At 47.6% G+C, this 20,748-nt stretch overlaps 6 protein-coding genes across 6 annotated transcripts; 4 read left to right on the forward strand and 2 right to left on the reverse strand.

Annotated features, from left to right (window-relative positions):
* Nucleotides 1-1,429: 1,429 nt before the first annotated feature.
* HOO65_010336 (Nuclease S1) lies at nt 1,430-2,414 on the reverse strand (the record flags this gene model as incomplete). The annotated part of the gene is made up of 2 exons (XM_071006046.1): nt 1,430-1,623; nt 1,694-2,414. The coding sequence occupies 2 exons, from the start codon at nt 2,412-2,414 to the stop codon at nt 1,430-1,432; spliced, it is 915 nt and encodes a 304-aa protein (XP_070862158.1).
* A 1,275-nt stretch (nt 2,415-3,689) lies between these two features.
* HOO65_010337 (putative vacuolar amino acid transporter YPQ1) lies at nt 3,690-5,013 on the forward strand (the record flags this gene model as incomplete). Its single annotated transcript, XM_071005864.1, has 3 exons — nt 3,690-3,800; nt 3,908-4,007; nt 4,286-5,013. 3 exons carry the CDS (start codon nt 3,690-3,692, stop codon nt 5,011-5,013), a joined length of 939 nt encoding a protein of 312 aa, XP_070862159.1.
* Nucleotides 5,014-6,613: 1,600 nt separating this feature from the next.
* Nucleotides 6,614-8,126, forward strand: HOO65_010338 (putative aspartic-type endopeptidase OPSB; the record flags this gene model as incomplete). Its single annotated transcript, XM_071005779.1, has 2 exons — nt 6,614-7,772; nt 7,852-8,126. The coding sequence occupies 2 exons, from the start codon at nt 6,614-6,616 to the stop codon at nt 8,124-8,126; spliced, it is 1,434 nt and encodes a 477-aa protein (XP_070862160.1).
* Nucleotides 8,127-9,920: 1,794 nt separating this feature from the next.
* HOO65_010339 (Glucan 1 3-beta-glucosidase) lies at nt 9,921-10,910 on the forward strand (the record flags this gene model as incomplete). Its single annotated transcript, XM_071006041.1, has 2 exons — nt 9,921-10,186; nt 10,271-10,910. 2 exons carry the CDS (start codon nt 9,921-9,923, stop codon nt 10,908-10,910), a joined length of 906 nt encoding a protein of 301 aa, XP_070862161.1.
* A 2,014-nt stretch (nt 10,911-12,924) lies between these two features.
* Nucleotides 12,925-13,807, reverse strand: HOO65_010340 (uncharacterized protein; the record flags this gene model as incomplete). Its single annotated transcript, XM_071006082.1, has 3 exons — nt 12,925-13,084; nt 13,453-13,567; nt 13,771-13,807. 3 exons carry the CDS (start codon nt 13,805-13,807, stop codon nt 12,925-12,927), a joined length of 312 nt encoding a protein of 103 aa, XP_070862162.1.
* A 2,791-nt stretch (nt 13,808-16,598) lies between these two features.
* On the forward strand, nt 16,599-17,956 carry HOO65_010341 (Endopolygalacturonase 1; the record flags this gene model as incomplete). The annotated part of the gene is made up of 2 exons (XM_071005850.1): nt 16,599-16,805; nt 17,081-17,956. The coding sequence occupies 2 exons, from the start codon at nt 16,599-16,601 to the stop codon at nt 17,954-17,956; spliced, it is 1,083 nt and encodes a 360-aa protein (XP_070862163.1).
* Nucleotides 17,957-20,748: the final 2,792 nt, after the last annotated feature.

A 20,748-nucleotide genomic window follows, 5' to 3' on the forward strand; every position in this document is an offset into this window, starting at 1 on the left:
TTCTCTCTTTGGGGGGTTTTCCCAGGCTGCACTGGACGTCGCCGTCTTGCTCTCGTGATTTTCACGACTTCAAGAAGCGTGGCAGGTTTTTCAGAGGAACGAATGTTTGTGGGGAAGTTGGGGGTTAGCCCCACTACTTCTGGGCTTAGGGTATATCTGGGGATTTCCTTTTTTTTTTTTTTTTTTTTTTTTGTTTCTGACGACTACAGATGGAAGACGAGTAACAAGCTTGCTTGGGAGCATACGAGCTTCTCTCGCCCAAAATCTGTGGTCAGCCCTGCAGAGGGTTAATTCTGTCCGGTAATCAATCCGGCGTCGTTTGATCTTAGTGATTCCAGTAGACGTTAAATAAATTCAAGTTCAAGTTCAAGTTCAAGGGGCATCGGGCACTAGCATGTGCTAAGGGGACGACATGCCGAGAGTTGTGTTTTCTTGGAAGCTACAATTTGCTTTTCTGTTCTACTTTTCTTTTGTATAGGCTCTACGCCTTATTTACTGTTTCCTTGTTGTTTGGTGTTTGGTGTTAGCTGCTTGATGTTTGTTTATTTAGTTTTTTTTTTCTTGTTGTACTTCAACCACGATAGAGCGGAAGCGATAAATCACAGAAATCAAACGACGCCGGATTGGCTACCGGCCACTGAGATAATGTAAATCATACAATAACAAGAATGCTTCGATAAGTACTATGTCTAGTTTAACCATGGGGGCATGGAGACGAAATGACAAGTGCTGAACTGCGGCAAGCCGAAGAACACTTGAAAGGGCATGTTGAACACACCACATAATAGGGAACGCGCCAATATGGGGAGAGGATCTATTTAGTTTTTATTTGCCTATCTATATTTTTCTTCTCTGTATCTCTTTCTCTTGTTCTACGACCATTATAGGTTGAACGTAAGTAACAAGCTTGTTTGGAAGCATACTAGCTTTCGTCATGCAAACTCTGTAATTAGCCATGTAGAGGATTAATTCTGTCTGGTAGCTAATCCTGTGCTATTTGATCAGTGATTCCTAAAAGACCCAAGTATATCCAAGGCACCGCCCTTGGAATATGCTATGTAGAACCTTGCTAACCCCCAAAAGGCCACAGGAGATGCTTGAGATCTATACGCACCTGCCATTGCTAACAAAGGTGCTCTGTAAGATGATGCATCGGCCCATATACTCCCCGCCAAGAGCCAAGAGCGTCCTGCCGTATAACTACGAAATAACAAATAATACTCACGCGCGATAGTTTCAGTGTTTACGTGGAGTTAAATACTGGCGTCTTTATACGCATCGCTTAATTTCAATGCTTCTAGTAGACGTTTAAACATATGTATATCTATGACTTGTAACCGCATAATGAGTCCTACGATCCCGTGGTCTGGGTAAAAGAAATTATGATGAAATAAAACGAAAAATCGCCGCAGTTCTGTCCTGCGGTGCTTTACAACTCGTCGATAGTCGTAGGCGAACCACCTAGCGCAGACTTTGACATGATATCCTCGACGAGATGATCCAGCCAAGCAGCCATACGGAAGCCAGCTTGAGCAACCTGCTTTTCAAGAGCAAGGCCGGCAGCCAGGTAGTAGTCACCAGACAGCTCCTGGCCAACAATAGCACTGGGGCCCTGGGGAAATACTATAGGGCAAAGATGTTAGGTCAACCTCCGATACAAGACTGCAGTTTTACATGAAATGGGAAAGCTTACCATGTGTGCAGATTAGCTTGTTGCACTCACGCGACCATTGAAGGCCAGTACCAATAGGATCTGTGTAGTTCAGGCCATCAAGCCACGATCCAGCTTCTTTAGTAAATTTCCCATCATTAATCTCATCAACTAATGACTTGGCCCAGCCCTCAGCATATCCATTAGGCCGTCCATTCACACCAATCCACTTCTCAATAATAGTTGAATCCCAAACATGGTGAAGATTGAGTCTCACGCCGTTGAATTTGACCTTGATGCTGTTGCCGCCCCTAGCAACGTTTTCGTTGTGTAGCGGTTGATGTAGATCGCCAATGAAATGCACAACAAACTTGGCAGCGTCCTGGCGCTGCAGCGGAGGCAAACTCAAGTCAGTGGCGCGTGCAGTGTAATTGGCCAGAGCAGTGAGAACGCAGCCATTAGCTTTGCAGTCGCGTTCGAAATCAACACTACATTCCTCAGGCGGTGAGTCTTTCGCATCGATGAAGTGGAAGTTGCTAGTAAAGCGACCCCAGCGCGTGTAACGGATCGAGTCGGCCCAGGATGCTATGCTAGCAAGATAGTCGTCATTATTATTCTCGAGAACCTTTTGCAGGTAGGCTTGGGTTGTGTTGGAAACAAAGCTTGAGGCGACATAGGCGCTGGCCATATGCCCCAGTGATCCCCAGGCAGATGCGACGGGGAGGGCCGCTAAGGAGGGGAGTAAAATTGATGATAACTTCATGGTGTTCAGTGAAATAATAGGAGTAGCAGTAGTAGTAGGGCGAGATATTGTTTATCAAGGTCGTGGGGATATCGAAACAGGCGGAAACTCAATTGGTTGAGGTGGTGCGTGGTTATAAAGAAAGAAAAGGGGAGGCTAAACGGAAAAGTCCTAGATGTATGCTCCTAGTAATGACGTCGATATTGGGGCTGGTTGGTTATCCTATTGACTGCGTTATTGTGAAAAGGAACGATAAGAATAATAAGTCGCAGCACTGGTCTTATGACGCGCTATCTTGCAGGGGTAATACCACAAGTTTCCTCCTCAGACTAAGGACAAAGCAAAGGAGGGGTCGACTACTTGAGCACCTACTAAGGGTGAGTCAATATTAGAGTTGAAATGAAGCAGTCTCTTTCTTGTCATATGCCAGCCTTCTAATGTCGCTACAGTCAGAACAGCTGTCTTGTTTTGAGAACATCGGCTCAGTTGGAATGGACAAGGCTATCTTGTTGTCTCGCGCCATGCAGCGTTAGAAAAGGATCCTTCACTGATTGCTTATGCTGTTGCTGTCACTGCGCATAGAAATAAACATATTGCTGCATAGTCTGCATAGGTCTGCTAGAGATACCACGCACAAACAATGTAGCACTAATTCATTATCTACGTGATTGTCGTGTGCCTGCCTATTGGACAAACCCCGTTGTGTGGCTGTGTGATTTGTTTCAAGGTCTTGGAGGTCGTGACTCTACATGAGACCGCTAATGATCAGCCTAAGAACCTAGCTTGAAGCCGCCCTGAAAACGACCTGTGCAGGCCGTTAACAGAGTCAAGACCTTCTGTAACAAGAAAGAGAGCGGAAAAGTCAGCTAGTCAGCATCCTTCCCTTGTGGGCTAATTGTTATCTCTCGATTCCTATTGGTCTGCTGGGGCTGATAAGATATCTATCCTGGCATGGAGTCACGGATTGTTTGCGCTCATAATAACTTTTCTTTGTACTCATGCTTTATCAGAACGATAACTCCTTGTTTAAAAGTATCCTAAGACAACTCTTTCGATAGCTAGTCAGATGCGTTGATTCTCTTTCCTTTATCCTTTTGCTCCCCAAGCTTTCCAGTATTTCTATCTTATTATATAGTGCGAATTTCTTACAAACGAGTCGTCACCGTCGTCCGCACCATCGCACATACATCGCGCGCAGCTCATTGGGGTCGTCATAGCTCCCCTCCCGTCTCATATCCATACGCCTTTGATACCCCCTCCACTTGCCCAATACCTGTTATTTACTTGTGCGATAAGATGGCCTCATTAGTAGCGCGGGCCGTAGCTGTCGCCGCTGGACAAGATGCTGGGACGGCGATGTCTGGCATTTTTGGAAGCATCAGTCTCACTGCTTGGATATGTCTTCTAGTACGTTCTTACTCTTTGCTTCTTGAGCCGCGTCGTGCCAATATACGTCCTTATGCTTCAGTATTATGCAGACTAAGTCGCTAAATGTTCTTACTACATGATTATAGACTCCGCAGCTTATCGCCAACTACAAAGCTCAAAGCGCCGATGGCCTCTCAATGGCCTTCCTTATAATTTGGCTATGTGGTGATATCACAAATCTATCAGGTAAGTGGTGTCTTTTCTTGCCTTATTGAGTGTTGCCAGTAGACCTTTTTTTACCTCTTCTTATCCCTACAATTCTCTCCCACATTTTACAGTATTTTACTATGGCCAATGCTTAGACCAACACACTGCGACCTTGACTGTTTCTTGTACAACTATAGATGTCTGTTCTTGGACACCGTGTATCAACCAACCAGTCGCAAAATACGCCCTGAGGAAAAAAGCCATTACTAACTATCTCACGTTTGTCTCTACTACAGGCTCGCTCTTGACGGGTTTAGCACCAACTGCAATGGCTCTTGCGACCTACTTTTGCTTCGCTGACTTGATCCTAATCAGTCAGTGTGTATACTACAACAGACTCAACGCCCAGAAAAAAGCGGCTCTTGCTGCCGCCGCCGCTCAAATATCCGAAGAAGCACCTCTTTTGCGCCACAGAAGCTCTTCTATTGGCCTACCCGGATCTCATATCCAGCACTCCACTCATGAAGAGTCGGTTATTGATCCCATACGCAAGGTTGTTGCTGGCGAAGACGAAACTCCCGACTCCAAGCCCTGGCTCCATAATATTCTAGGCCTCGTTGCTGTATATATCGTTGGTTTCTTAGGCTGGTACATGTCCTCTAAGCTTGGTGCTTGGAGTGAGACCCCTAGTGATTCAACTGGCTCGCAAACTCTTCATGGCTTCTCGGCTGTAGCTGGCCAGATCCTGGGCTATATAAGCGCTCTTTGCTACCTATGCGCCCGGATTCCCCAAATCTTAAAAAACTACCATGAAAAGTCCTGCGAAGGGCTGGCATTATTATTCTTCCTTTTGTCTCTAACAGGAAACCTAACATATGCAATTAGTTTGCTTGCCTTTTCACAAGACAGAGACTACCTGATCAAGGCCCTCCCGTGGTTCCTTGGCTCGGCCGGAACCATTATTGAGGATGCCATAATTTTTATACAGTTCCGCATGTACGGCGATGCGCCTCGCTCCCCGTTAGTTGAGACAACCGAGACTTAATCGGCACCTAGGTAGTACCTAGTCTAGCCGCTGTACTGACGTAATGGTGGCCGCTTACTTTCCCTCGTATCTTTTGTTGTTTTTCGCAGGTGCATCCTAAATCTTATTCCTCTCATTTATATCAGATATATATGTTCAATATACCTTTCTAGTTCAAGGCTCGTCATAGATAATCTTCCATCGCCTCCCATAGAGCGTCAATCACCTGCTCCGTTAAATATTCAAGACATATTCGTGGGAGCAGCAACTGGCCTTGTTATTTGACATCAGTTCACAAGCTAGCATCAGTCCTAGACAGCGTGCCCTAGATCAACCAACCAATTACCCAGTGCTTTGCCCTATGGTTTAAGCCATCGTCTATAGAGATAAGCAGAAAGTCTCATGTAGATTGGACTCAGATGAGCCGAGGGGTGTCAAGAGGTTACTAAAACGAGCTGAGGCCTACAAACCCTACCGCTTTTGACGCGTATTCCTTTTTTCTTCTGTCCCATCAGCTATGCAACTTCCCGCATAGTAAGCAAGAACCGACCTGGAAACAGAACAGGTTCAATCTATCTCCCTATTTGCCCATCGAAGGGCATTCCAATGTTGATCTTGCGAGACTACGGACAACGGACACTGGTGATCAGTCCCTTTAGTTCCACAAGTTTAGATTCCAGCTCTAGAGCACAAAGCCCCTCTTCCCTTTAAATTACACACATCGCTACTGTTTAACCGTCACTGACAGAATGCAACACAACAAGACGTTGTTATGTTGTTACATAATAGCCCCGCGCATGGAAAAATAGCCTAGTGGAGGATGAATGTTCATTATTTCGACTGCAAATTCGCTTGGCGTTTCCTCCCTAGCTCTCCATACTGTACCAAGTTTCCATTAGCCTATGAAGATCGCCGTCAAACATAGAGTACGTCGTCATGGTGTGCTTGTGGTACGGCATGTAGTCCACGTAGCGTTGATGAATACAAACAGAGAACCTATATAATAAAGCTTCATTCAAGCTCCCCTAATTAATACGCTGGTATATGATCTTCCATGCTTTCTTTTTCCTTAATACCAAGCTGTACCTTTCTTCTCCCATATCGTGGTACACCAAAGGCCGGCATATTTCAGTCGTTTGTGTCCTTCATCTACGAATCAGCCGGTAATTCCTCTTCTAGGTACCTTATCCCACCCGCACTTCTGGCAACTACTACTTCTCACACCATCTCGCGTCCCTTCCGCTAATAGCCCAACCACTTACGCACCTTCATCGTTTAATCTTTATCAGTCCCACAGCACAACAAAAAGGCTGAAAAAAGACCCAAAAGGCTGAAGACAAGCTTGCCAGCTTTCTCTTCTAATTATTCCTCTCTTCTCCCCACCGTCTACGGCTTTCCTTCTATCTATCCCTCTACTTTGTCAGCCCGCCACCAGAATAATCTATCACCCTCGCCCTGTGTGTTCGTTACTCTAGCCTAGCCCAGGTCCAAGTTCTCAATCTCAGAGCTGCTGCAATCATTATTTTTTTCCTAATTATTCTTTTATTGCGTTGCGTCTCTTTGCTCAGCATCTCAACCCAGCTTATTTTATCCGTCCTAGTCCATTCTATCTACAGCACCAATGACATACCATGCATCAACTTCTGTCCTCCTGGGCTTCTTGGTGGCTACTGTCATTGGTGCTCCCTCCTCTATCAACAACCACCCTGTCCCGGCCGCTCTCTCCCCCATTGCTCCAACACAGGTCTCCTCCTCTACGACTCCCATTTCCTTTGACCTGATTCGAGAAGCCCGGGATATCTCTTCCTCCAGGCTGCTTCGCCGGACTGTCGACGATACCGATATTCAGGTTTACAACTTTTCTTCCGTCAGCTACAACATTGCGCTCAGTATCGGCACTCCTGGTCAGACAGTCCGCGTTATTATTGATACGGGCTCCTCTGAACTCTGGGTAAACCCCAACTGTGGCCGCGCCCAGTCCTATACGCAGCAACAGCAATGTCTAAACAGCGGGTATTACGATATGAACGAGTCATCTACGAGCAAAACATCAGCCTTGCAGAGTCAGATTCAGTATGGCATTGGTGCTGTTACGATTCGTTATGTCTCTGATTCTATCGCTCTACCCGGCTCTGATATCGTGGTTGACGACATTATCTTTGGCAACGCTATGGATAGCCACGACATGAACCAAGGCATCCTTGGGTTGTCCTTTGGGCAAGGCTACAACTTAAACTATCCTACGTTTATTGACCAACTGGTGCTTCAAAACATAACCAACATCCATGGCTTTAGTCTAGCCCTTGGAACCAAGACTGACCCTGGTGGCGGCGTCCTCACGTTTGGCGGTGTTGATACCAAAAAGTTTGCTGGTAAGCTTCACACTGAGCCTATCATTCCACCGGCAAACCCTGGGGAGCTGCATAGATACTGGATTCAAATGAGCTCTGTGGGAGTCACAACAGATGAGCAACATGAGACATTCCCTGACTCGTCTGCTTTGGTTTTCTTTGACAGCGGAGCTACCTTGTCCTACTTGCCCACTAACGTCGTCACTAAATTGGCAAAGTCGCTCGATGCAACTTTTGACCGGGCTCGGGGCCTCTACGAAACATCATGTGACAGCAGCGGCACTGTTGATTTTACGTTTGGTAACTACACTGTCAACGTCCCTGTAAGCGAGTTTCTGTGGGACATGGGCGTCGGGAATTGTTACCTCGGCGTTGAGGCTTCTAACAGTACCTATCTTCTCGGGGACTCTTTCCTCAGGTCTGTGTATGGTAAGTATAGAAGCAATCCAATGGTTCTTAGTCTTAGTGTTTCGAATTGATGTCCACTAACATGAGTAAATGTATCTAGCCGTTTTCGACATGGATACCCCAGCAATTCATTTTGCCAGCTACGTCAACTGTGGTTCAAATCCTCAGATGATACCTCCCGGCGCTAACCGGGCACGTGAATTCAAGGGACAATGCGATCCCATGCTTCATCTAACGAGAAAGACTACACACATCGCGCGTAGTGAAAGCAGTGGAGGGAGCGGCCGGAACATCGATAGTAGCGCCGACCGACCCATTCAGAGCGCTCTCATGGCAGCGGTTGTCGCTTTTGGAGCACTTTCGTTGATGCTATGAGTACTATCTACATTCGCCATTCACCTTTCCTATACCCTGCGGTCCCTCTTCACTTGTGTAAATCACATATCTAGACTCTTTTTTTCTTTCTCTTTTCTTTTCCCTCCCCTTAGTATTTCTTCTCGCTACATATCATCCTGACCAACATGAACACGGCTGGCCCGCCATGCTGGTCTCGAAACTTCTAGTTCCACAGCAAGATGTGGAGAGAGGCTCAACAATCAACGATTCGTCGTGCCTGCTGGTTCTCGAACGACGAAGGCGACAAAGCGACTTTGGCTTATCGTCTCCCTCAAGGAGCAGTATTATTTTCTTTTTTTTCTTTGAAGTTTTATCTTACAACACACAAAACCCTGGGCTAGGTCTACTTCTCCCTCACACCACTACCTTTTTTACGTTCCACGGCGACTTTAGGAATACGGATATACCATGTAAGCTGGTACATGGCGCTATTTTACCAGCAGTCCGACATTCCATTGTCATTTATAGGGTTGAAGTCGACTGACCGACCAAGAAGTTCTTGATTATATAATTTCTTCCATGGTTTAAATATCACTACTATCTTTTACCGTTCTAGTCCCTACTCCCTTCCGAGTCACGAGTGTAGGAATCTTGGCATAACCTTGCTTTCAATTGAGCTTTTATTGGTATCGCCCTCAGCTGAGCGCACCGTTTATAGAATCACTGTGTCCTTGCAGAAAAAGAAGACAAAATACCAGAAACCTGTAAGAAAAAAGGCGCCATACAATTATCACATGCCTTGCTCCCTATCGCAAGGTGGGATGCACCAAATAGTAATAACACCGATCCCCAAGACAACACAGATGGCTTAGCAAGCAAGCGTACCTGCATCATTCCAGCTCTAGACACCCAGCCTGCAGACCAAATTCCCGCTACTAGTCAGCTAATCTTAAGTATGTGGTCTAGAACGGGTCAGAAGAATGTATAAGGGGTGTAATTTAGATAAATCCTTGCCACGATATGATCCCTAGCAAGTGGTGGGCTAGATGACAAATTTGCTAGGGTTTTTCTGGTTCCTGAAGGTTAACAAAGGCTTGGTCTGACGGCTCGGCGCAATGTGGATTAGCGGCTTTGTTTACACTACAAGTCTGGATCTATGAATCGAGAACCTCCATACCGTTGGCCAGATACCAGTGAAGAATTCGCTTGAAGTACCGAAGAACGAGCTCTGGAGGGAAATATCGCCTTACATTGTTGTCAAATATATCTCCCTTGCTAGCAAAGCCTGTGAAGTTGATGGAGGAATTAAAGCACTGAATTGTGACAATTCATTAGGAGATAGAAAAGGGTTATGAGGTAGACAAGGGAAGCGAGGCGAAGCAAAGGAGATCAAAGGGGAAAGTTCGGGATACGATGGGGGGTGGTGGTGATATGATGATAATTGACAGCCAAGGTAGTCAACGACAAAGCAAGAGAAAGAACCTGTGCGAGGCCCTGAGAAGAGGGAGGAGAAGTATAGAAACAGGAGCCTCCTCAACCCTCTGCATCTGATAGAAATCTCCCACTAGCCTTTATACTTCTTGTCCTCCTGTCCTCCTGTCTTGCCTTCTGCCTGCCTGTGCGACACAGGGTTCGTTTTTACAGCACTTTGTCGTATTGTCTACTCTGGTTCATTGTTTCATTGCGTTGTGCGAACCATAGCCAGCGGCCTATTTGTATTACATTCTAGACTCGCCTTCTTTCTTGCTTATTATTTATACCTCCAAATCTGTCACGGTTACGCTATAAAGCCGTCCTCACGTTCAATACATACTGGACCTCCAACCAACCAACATGCGCTTTACTTCCACTGTCACGGCCGGTCTGGCTCTTGTCCCCTCTCTGGTTTCCGCTGCCGGCAGTCTGGGCTTCTCTCTCGGTGCAGTTAACCCGGACAACTCGTGCAAGACGCAAGCACAATATGAAGCAGACTTCGATGCCATTCTTGCCGCATCGGGCTCTAGACTAGTGCGTGTATATGCTGCTGGCCAATGCGACACAGCCAAAAACATACTTCCGGCGGCCAAGGCAAAGGGCTTTCAGGTAGTGCTTGGTATCTGGTAGGTTTTCCCCTATTTCTAAGTTAGTATGATGGAAGTTATGTGCACAGTGACGCTAACCCGTGTTCTTTGGTATACTTACAGGGCCTTTCCCGAAGACTCGTATAATCTGGACAAGAGTGCCATTCTTCAGTATGGCCCAGGATATAAGGAGCAGATTTATGCGGTGGCTGTTGGCTCCGAAACCCTATACCGCAAGGAATTCACCGGTCCTCAGCTGGCAGCCAAGATCAAGGATTTCAAGCAAAGCGCACCGCAGTACAAGGTCGGCACTGCTGACAGCTGGAACAAGTTTAACGACGGCACAGGCGACGCTGTGATCAACGAGTCTGATATAATCTTCGCCAACGCCTTCTCATACTGGCAAGGCCAAGATATCAACAATGCTGCCAATGTTTTCTTCGACTCCATCATGCAGGCCTTTAAACACATCCAGTCGATATCGGGCTCGCTGAGCAAACCTGAGCTTTGGGTGGGAGAAACAGGCTGGCCTAGCAAAGGTACCAAGTATCAGCAGGCCGTGCCGAGCGTTGAGAATGCGGCTCGCTTTTTTGAGGAGGGCATCTGCGCCATGGTTGACTCAGGCTTCAAAGTGTTTGCATTTGAGGCCTTTGATGAGCCGAACAAGGCTGCTGCTGTGGGAGACGATGGCAGCGTGGCTGATGAGACTAGTTGGGGTGTCATGCACGCGGATCTTAGCAGAAAGTATAACATACAGTGCTAAGCTAGATGAAGGGGTTTGATTAGAGAGTTTTTTACTTTTTTTTTCTTTTTTTTTTCTTTTTCCTTATTTTCTAGTTAAGATTAGATGGTAGCATACGCAGACGCAGGTGTGCGGAGACCTGCACAAAGACATTTCTCTTGATATGGGCATCGCCCTTCGGGGATAACAGTTAACTGAGCGCCGCCTTTCGGCTGTTTTGCTTATATTGCATCTGTATCATTGCGAAGCCCTACACGAACGAAATGCATGACACCAGTGCATGGCAACGTATCAAGGGCAATATATATATACATGCGACGTTTTCCTATTGCACAGCCCAAATATCATTTACTGGGCTTTCTTTTGCGTAGCGGCCTATTTCACTGGAAGTCAGCAATCAAAAGTATGACCTAAAGAGCCACTCAAATTACACATCATGCTATGCTATGTAAGTGGACGGAAGTAGAAGGCGGTAGTTTAAGCTTACGCGCAACCCTCAGGTGTTACCACACCATATGGACAGTCGCCGTTGTTCCTAGTGTTGAGGACCTGGTCGGCGAAGACCGGTGTGATCAGAATACTGGCACTGGTCAAGTTAAAGGCGGCAAAGAGAAGGTAGAGGGCGGAGGTCTTCATTTTTGTGTTTAACAAGGCCTTTCAGATTGAATTCTAAGTGTTTATTGCAGGACAACAGGGAGCATATGCCTCGAGTTGGTTCGGGCGCAGGATCAACACACAAAGATGATGAGAATATTAAAAGATAGAAAGAAAAACCAGACCAGCTGTAAGATATAAAAAGGAAGAAGGGTAAGCGCTTCTCGTTCAAACGCGCGGGTGGTCCTAAGAATCGCAGGGCAACTTGTGCAGGTTTTGCCAGGCAGCGTGGTAGAGTAGCGTAGGATAGCGCACGATAATTGATTTGTTAGCTTCACGGGGAAATGAAAGGAGGAAGAAAAGAAGAAGGGGGAAGGAAATTGAAGGAAAGCAGTGGACGACTAGGGAGAGAGCAAGAAAAGGCTTTGGCTGTTCTGGCGAGTCTGAGACAAGGTTTCGCATCCAGAGGAGGAGGGAGGCCCCTTCCTTGCAAGGCAAAAGGCGAACACGTCAAAAGCAGAAGAAACCTGCCAGGTCAAGGGGCGGCAATAAAGACTAGGCAGGGCAGCCCTAGTCAATACAGTTCCCAGAGGCTTCTAGAGCCTGTGACATTAGGGTGTCAGGGGGGCCCTCATCTGCCCAACTTGAAGCACAAAGTAGCAAGGATGAAACAGTACAGGGGATGATGCACACTGACCATGGCTAGAGGGCTTGACAACTGAAGGCTTTTTACAGGCCTCGGCGACTTCTTTGTATACACAAATTGATTGTGAGAATACAAGCCAGGCGAGGCGAGGCTAAACACAGCTTTGTTGAACTTGAACTTGAATATATTTAACGTCCACTGGAAGAATCACAGAGATAAAACGACGCCCAACGCTCTTTTTTTCTTCCTTCTTGGAATGAAGTTGGTGACAATTTTCCAGCGCTTAATACGCTAGCCATAATAGTTTAGTGGTTAGAATACGTCGTTGTGGTCTTTGTCCTCAGTAACCCGACGTGACCCATGTTCGATTCATGGTTATGGCACGCTGTTTCTTTTTGCAACTCTCGCCCGGCATCATGGTCGTGTCGTAGAACTAACTCAATTGCTCACAAAGACGATACCAATCAAGGTCCCTCCCTCCCTCCCTCTCACCTCATTTCTCTCTTTCATTTTTGCCGTCATATTGCTGTGGAAAACCGGTCGGCAGACGTTAAATAATACAAACAAACAAAAATATCTTTCATTTTCATCCTTTTTTTCAATATAAATTACTGCATCTATAGTCTTGAAATAGATGGGGCATACATACCCAGTCAACCATCACCATTCCAATCAAGATATCACAAGACCGCTCGCTATACATAAACAACCAGCAAAACAAGCACGACTGTTGCCTGCCTCATTACCAAGACGCAACAGCTCTACCGACATCCGCTTCATGAAGACTACTCAGATTTACAAAACAGGAGCTACGGGAGCGGGTGCCTCGGTGTTGGTGCCCCGAGCAATAGGGGGAGGCATAAACATGGGCAGATAGGTGACGACCAATGCCATGACTAGCAGACATGTCTTCATATTAGCATCAACTCGAGATATCCAGCGGATAGAGCCAGCACTGGCCAATGTGGGTTGACCTACAGGACATTATAACAGAAAAGTAGCCAGGTGTTGAATTGCTCTTGCGTGTGCTTTCACTCTCCCCAAGCCAGCTCTGCATGCTGAAGAAGAATGACCCCCTATAAGCTCGAAATACCCCATGTTAGTGGTTTTAAACTCCGTGAGGAAGGGGATATTAAATCACGTTGTGTTTCAATGTTTTGCGACTTCCAACCAGGCTTTCACTCAGTCCAGTGACCTGGTGGTTTATGCTTCCGTATTATGGAGTGCGTATCAACCGGCCTTATCCAATGCCCGAGTCGCACGCTGGTTGAGGAGACAAAGGAGAACAGTGGCACGGGGGCGCAATAATGAAGCAAATCTTACCAGCCAAAGTAGCGGTTGCGCGTCATCATGGCAGCCATGGGCATGGTAGATGACAAACTGGATGAGAGATCGACCGACTCATTGTCCTTAGGAGCGGGCTCCTGGTAGGGCACAACTATAGGAAAAAAGAAAAGAGGTAAATTGTTAGTTTGGCCTCCGAATACGCGTATCCAAACGAGATAGCTAAGGCGCGAGTACGGGTCGGGTTTATTTGATGGTGTCGAGGCTAAAGCGCCAGTCGCGCAATGGACTTCGGATGCAGCGCCGGGCTAGAGAGACGCGGTGGGGGGGCAGTAGTAGGGAAGGAGAGCGACTTACTGAGATCGATCCGGCGCTGGTCCTTTCTGGCAGACATTTTGATTTGATCTGGCTGGTTGATTGCCTGGTAGTAGTTGACGTCAAGACCAAGACCCCAATGCTACAGCCAACAGCAAAATGGCGATGTGTTCCAAGATAGCAAGGCAATCTAGCTATTTTGAGACCAGCGCCACAACAAGGTGGAGACAAGTCGATTATCGATAAGGCGCATTACATTTCTCCCTTGTCGCCAGGACAGTTTGTGGCGTACAGAAAAGGCTGAAACAATAAGGACGACGAGACAACAAGAGACCCTAGGCATTATTATTATTCCACGAATCTAATAATCGCCATAGAAACTATAGCAGCTATACTGCAAGTACTATAGCAGCTGAGACAACAAACATACATCTTCGCAGAGGTCATATGTCATAGAAATAGTCTCGCTGTTTGGGAACCCCAGCAGCTGTTTATGAGCGCTTAGCGCCTGGCTTAAACCCTAAGAATAGACATCATAATTAATATGAGCAAATACTATGTCGATTAAATTCCTCCAGGATGAACTAGATTAACCTCAGCTTTGACATCTTTCGTCTATTTGTTGGCAAAGCCTGGTCGGCTTCAGGAGTGAAATGTTCCAGCTATGGCGAGGCTCAAACAAAAGATGGGGAAAATTGTCCGCAAATGACTGATATTCAGCGTTCTTGTGCTATTTCTTTCTTAAAACGCGAAGGTTGATGCGAGCGAGGGGAAGGGGAAAAAGGACAGTCTGTGTGATTTAGAATGTAAACGCCGTTAAATCGCCTCGAAAGCGAAAGCCTAAAGGGGGCATTAATGAGTGTGTTTCGTGAAGACGAGCTAGTAGAGCATCTAGCCGTGCCGACAAAGTGGAGTATCCCAGGCAAATGGACGGGCTTTGAAAAGGGGCATCACAGACGTGGAGAGCAGGGAGCAGAGAGGGGGGCAGAGGAGGGCGCAGAGAGGGGGGCAGAGAAGGGCGCAGAGAAGGCGAGGCGAGAAGAGCGTGGTGTGCGGGCAGGATAGACGAGAAAAGAGACGGCCCTGGAAGGCTAACAGGGCGACGAGGATGACAACGATATTAAGCACAGCAGGAAGTTCCGGAGAATTATGGCCACCAATAGTCTGGAAACGGCGTTAATTTCCATAAGAAAGGATAGCATGGTGTTATTCTCCAGTCTCCGGTCCCCAGTCCCCAGTCCCCAGTCCCCAGTCCCCAGTCCCCAGTCTTCGGGCTGGCCCCGAGGCTCCAGCGTTAGCCAGCTTGCTCGCTAGGATTTGGACTCCTGTCCACTTCGCCACTATTTGCCAATATGGATACCTTGGAAGCAGGCGGCAGGGCGGATGATTTTAAATCACATGTTTCCAGCCTTTTGCCTTGGGCTGAGACTAGTATGTAACTGCAGTAAACTATGTGCTCGGAAAACGAGCTTGAAACAGAGCATTGGAGCGGTTACGAGATAGAACTGGGAAGACTAGGCCACAAAGAGAATGCAAGCAGCACATAGGCTGACCTAAGTATGTCTACAAGTAGGGACGAACGGCTAGTGTTGGATTGTTCTACGGTATACCATGAAGAAGCCTTGGCATCTGAAGCCAAGATGGGATGTACCGTAGATGCAGAAAAGCCAAGAAAAAGCGGGAAACTAATGGCCAAACATTCTTGGCGCGGGTCCAGAGTGTCATGGCAAAGGGCCCGGAGAAGAGTCTCTGCTTCTCTTTTTCTTCTATTTTTCTCTCTGGGGTTGAGCTCGGAAAGTTGTTCCAACGCACAGAATCATGTCAAACAGAGACTGACTTGGGAGGCTTGCGTGGTGAACATGAAACCTAGAAAAACAGGGCCTTGTCATGTCTACATGATATATGCAGTAGGGCCTTGCTATACCCTTGACGCATGCATGGATGGAGAAAGCAAGGAGCGTGAGGACTTCGGCGATATGAACGAATTCCGAACGCACGCTGCTGGATAAGAAGGGGGATAAGGATCGACGCGCGGAATCCAGTCGCCAGGAGAATAGAGACTTTACAGGAGACAACATCACAGGAGACAACATCACAGGAGACAACAGAGGCAAATACGAGAGAACAAGAAAAGGCGTAGAAGCACTAGCATGCGAGAACACTAGAGCGGCTAGCTGGGACGGCCAACTCTAAATAAAATTTCAGGAGTATCTGCGTGGAGTTGCGCCAGGGTTGTCTTGTCTAGTGGCAAGAGGAGCAACTAGGAGTATGCAGGGCTCCTGACTAGAACTTCATGTTGCTTGTGTAAGGCAGCAGGGAACTGGAACTGCAGGGGGCCCTGCAAGAAGGAAGAAAGAGCGAGACGATGGAGCTGACATTGGATGGACAAATGAAGCACGTCTAAAGTTAGGATTTCGGAGCCAGCCCAGAGAGGAAGCTCGCTCACGGCTGTGTAGCTCATGCTCCTTGGGCCCGGGCCAGAACAGAGATAGGATAGTCAGGGCCAGGAGCGCAGGGTATGGGCCATCCACTCTGCCACTCTGCCTGGCTGGTACACTTCACACCAGGTCAGTGACACTGGACTGGCTCTTGCTTGCGGTGGCCCAAGGAGTATAAGAAGACATCGTGATCCGGCCGTCTTGTGTCTTCTTGTCCTCCCTTTCTCCTCCAGTCCTCTGCTCACTCTTTCTTTCCACCCTCAACAGTCTTTTCTTTCTTTCTCTTTCTACAGTTACTGTGTAACTCGTTTGTTCTTTCTTTTCTCAAGCTCCTAACCAAGTCTTTCTTTTTTCTTCTTTGGATTTATCTTATCCCACACTCTTCGTCTGTTTTGATAACGGCTTCCTAAACACCACAATCTCTTGCCCAACATGGTTTCTCCTACCCTCTTTGTTCTGGCTGCTGCCGCCTCTATTGCCTCTGCCACGCCCATCCTGGTTGAACGGGCCGCCTGCACATTCACCACTGCTGCTGCTGCCATCAGTGGTGCTTCCAAGTGCTCGACCGTGACTCTGAACAACATTGCTGTGCCTGCTGGTACCACTCTGGACCTTACCAAGCTGGCTGCTAACACCAAGGTAAGAAGAATCTTTGTTTCTGATGGCGTGTCTGCTTTTCTGTTCTGTTTGCGTGCCAAGTATTATTTTGGTGGCGCTGTCTGTGTTGTCGTTAATACAAGCACTTGCCAAGAGATCGCCCAAAAGCTTGGCTCTAGGTTTGGGGGGAGAGCCAAGACTTTTATGATCGCCAAGACAAAAATACTTGCTTCTGTGCGCCAGAAATTCTCGTTGCTCATATGGCCGCATCTTCGTCCCAAGTCCGTTAGATCTAACAAGCTTTCTTTGCCCAACAGGTCATCTTTGCTGGAACCACTACCTTCGGCTACAAGGAGTGGGAGGGCCCTCTTATCTCCGTTGCTGGCACTGGAATCGAGGTCTCTGGCGCTGCTGGTGCCAAGATCGACTGCCAGGGTCAGCGCTGGTGGGACACCAAGGGCTCTAACGGTGGCAAGACCAAGCCCAAGTTCTTCGCCGCCCACAAGATGATCAACTCCAAGATCACCGGCCTCAAGGTCATCAACACCCCTGTCCAGGCCTTCAGCATCAACGGTGCCAAGAACCTGGGTGTCTACGACATCAACATCGACAACTCTGCTGGTGACGCTGGTGGTGGCCACAACACCGATGCCTTCGACGTCGGCTCGTCCAGCGGTGTCTACATCTCTGGCGCCTACATCCGGAACCAGGATGACTGCCTGGCTATCAACTCTGGCACCAACATCACCTTCACCAACGGCTACTGCTCTGGTGGTCACGGTCTTTCCATTGGCTCTGTCGGTGGCCGCAGCGACAACGTTGTATCTGGTGTCACCATCACCAACAGCCAGATTTGCGACTCGGACAATGGCGTCCGCATCAAGACTGTCTATGGCGCTACAGGCTCGGTCAGCGGCGTCACCTACTCCGGCATCACCCTGTCGAACATTGCCAAGTACGGTATTGTCATTGAGCAGGACTACCAGAACGGCTCCCCCACCGGTACACCCACTGCTGGCGTTCCCATCACTGATGTCACCATCAAGAATGTCAAGGGCACCGTTGCTTCCTCCGGCACCGACGTCTACATCCTCTGTGCCTCGTGCTCCAAGTGGACCTGGTCCGGTGTCAGCGTTACCGGCGGTAAGACCTCAACCAAGTGCAAGGGCATCCCCACTGGTGCTAGCTGCTAAGTAGCTAGTATACAGCCACCAAGAGCATGACATGTGCTTTGAAAAGCCTGTATCTATTTTCTTCTTCTCTTTATTCTTTTTTGTCCCGCTAGCCGGAACATGTCCTTCTTCTTCTCATTTGTTCATATTTTCATCTTTTTTCCTTTCATATTTAATCATACTTTAAGAGATCTTATTGTGAGGCCGCTTGGCTTGGCCATCATAGAACTATATACTTTTGCTTGCGCCCTAATTTCTGTGACATGCTGTGGCTTTTTAACGTGAAGTAGCCGGAAACACTAGGTTGCAAGAATGGGCTGTAAAACCAACAGCCTCTAATGTATGGACAACCTAATAGCAATTCACTGTGCCCAAGTGCAATGTATGTATGTGTGTGTCTACACGGAGTCTTGAGGCGGCATATCACTGTACTAGGTAATGTCGAACTAGCATCAACCTCATCATTTGTCTTCAGCTTTTATATATTCAACGCCTACAGGACACACATGCTTGCGTGGTATGTGTCTTTCAACCTCTGCCTACGACTGTTTTGCAGCAACACGGCTGTAGGTCCCAGGCGGGGGCAGTCCTGGGCGGCCAGGAATGGCAAGCAAGCATAGTTTTCAAGCATGTCCCATGACTTTCACGAGACTGGCTATAAAGCTAGCAGGGCTCTCTATCCAGCGCGTCGGGGGCGTGTGCGCCTGTCGGGCCCCACGACTAGTTTCCCGGAACTTTGTTAGTGAGTCGAGATTGCATGGAAAGCTAGTCTAACACAAGGGACAGGCCTCGACGAAGTATGGCGATTGCGGCACGCATGCTTTCCCCATCCCCTGCTATGTCTCTTGATGCCATGAAGATCGCGAAGGCAGGACACCGGATTTGAGTAAGGTCTGGAAATCCCCCTCGGATGACGAAGAAACAGACTAGGCTTATGTGTATCCAAGGGCCCATTGCCTGCCCTTGCGCCTCTCTGGTGGCTTCTGCCTTGTGAGTTGTGAACCAGAGACCCAAGACAACTGAAGTCACTAGCTAGTCCGAGGGTAGGAGAACGCGGGCTATAAGGGTTCGTTTTCAAAGTATAGCCCTAAATGTGAAGACGGACTCTTTGAGTGTTGGGCGGTGTTGCGGCGATGAGGAGCTGGTGGTCGCAAAAGACGCCATGGAAAGAGAGCGAATCGGCGATGGAGTTATCCTTGGAGTTGGGAAAGCATAGACACAAGATCCCACATGTCATTGTCCAAATCAATACTGGAGTTAACGACCAAAGAGAAGAGTATAGGCACCTATAGATCCCATAGGTGTCGTCCCATCGTCCTCGAGATAAGCTTGGAATAATGGGAGGTGCCAGGCCTCAAGTGTAAACCCCTCCCCATACCACCACTACCGCCCTCGAGGGTTGCATAAAAGAGAGTCGGTTGTCCGTTTGCTTGCTTGTCTATTTGTCTGTTCTTTTTGACAACTGCCAGTTGGATCTCTACAGCAATATGACGGTATGTCCTGAATGGGAGCGGCTTGGATGACGCCTCCTTACAACATCACTTCCAGGCAAGAATCAGTTGCAGATGAGTGTCGACTCTAAGGATCTTCTGCAACTTTTGAGCGTCCCGGCCATTGTTTGCTTGCCTCTATCCCTAGCTTACCTGAACTTGAATATATTCAGCGTCTACACGAACTAATTTAATTCGAATATATTTAATTTTTACTGGGCTGTTTTTTCCCAGTTTACTTGGATGAAATTTAGTCCTGATTTTCGGTCACGATATCCGCCGAGTTACACAGCCAGCGTAATTGGTGTAGTGGTAACATTAATCGTTGCCATCAACGCAATGATTTCGATTAGCCCTGGGTTCGATTCCCAGATTACGCAACCTCTCACAGTGTTCTTATTTTTTTTGGCTTATTTTTTGATCTTCCTGGCTGTGAAAACAGCACTCGCTTTTCAATGCGACCCCGAGGTTATAGGTGCTACCCATCTTACCCCCGTGGTCATCTTGGTTGGAGACAAGACACTCGACATGCGAATCACTGTTAGAATACATAAAGGGGCAGGTCTGCACCAAAGACCGCGCATGAAACATGTCTTTCAGGGCCAATTCTAAGGCCTTTTCCAAAAAGACGGGCTCTTCAAAGGCTCATTTCAGAGTACAGTCAGTCAATGTATCGTGTGCCTCCTGACTGCTACCCGCCTACGGCCTTCTCTATATTTGAACGTGTGTTAGCGGAAAGGCAAGTACTATGTGTAAATGCTACTAACAGCCACTATTCATCTCCAATTCCCTGCGTAGTATTGTTGCAGAGTTCCATTCTCCTGCTGGAGCATGTACAGGCCTGCCATTGGCTCCGTACGTACGACACCCGCTGATTTATCTATTACGATACGCACTCATAGTGGATTGGAATCGTAAAATGCCATTAATTGTTGCATTGCCTACAACTTTTCCTAATACCAAAATGCTACTTGTCACATTGCAACTTATCACTTGGATCTCCGCACGTTGTGCAGTGCTTACCGCGCAGTCCTTATTAGAGCATACATTGCTCAGAGGTTTGGGGTACAAATTCCCTTTCAATATACCGCTACCTCTTTGTTATCTCGGGTGTCCAGCTTTATGCAGGTAGCTATAATGTGTTCTGGATTGAGATCATGTCATCATGCGGACCGAAGTTCCACCAATCATAGACTTGCTGTCGAGGCTTTTTTGATCTTGCGCTGAGCTTAGGTATAATAGGCCATCCGAGTTTCAAGAAGGCCTTGTGAAACAATAATTTGATGTCGTTCAGAGGCTAGTTGCTTGTCTACTAACCCTATC

This window comes from Ceratocystis lukuohia (genome assembly GCF_044167205.1).
Source record: "Ceratocystis lukuohia strain C4212 chromosome Unknown Supercontig1_pilon, whole genome shotgun sequence".
Taxonomy (NCBI): Eukaryota; Fungi; Ascomycota; class Sordariomycetes; order Microascales; family Ceratocystidaceae; genus Ceratocystis; species Ceratocystis lukuohia.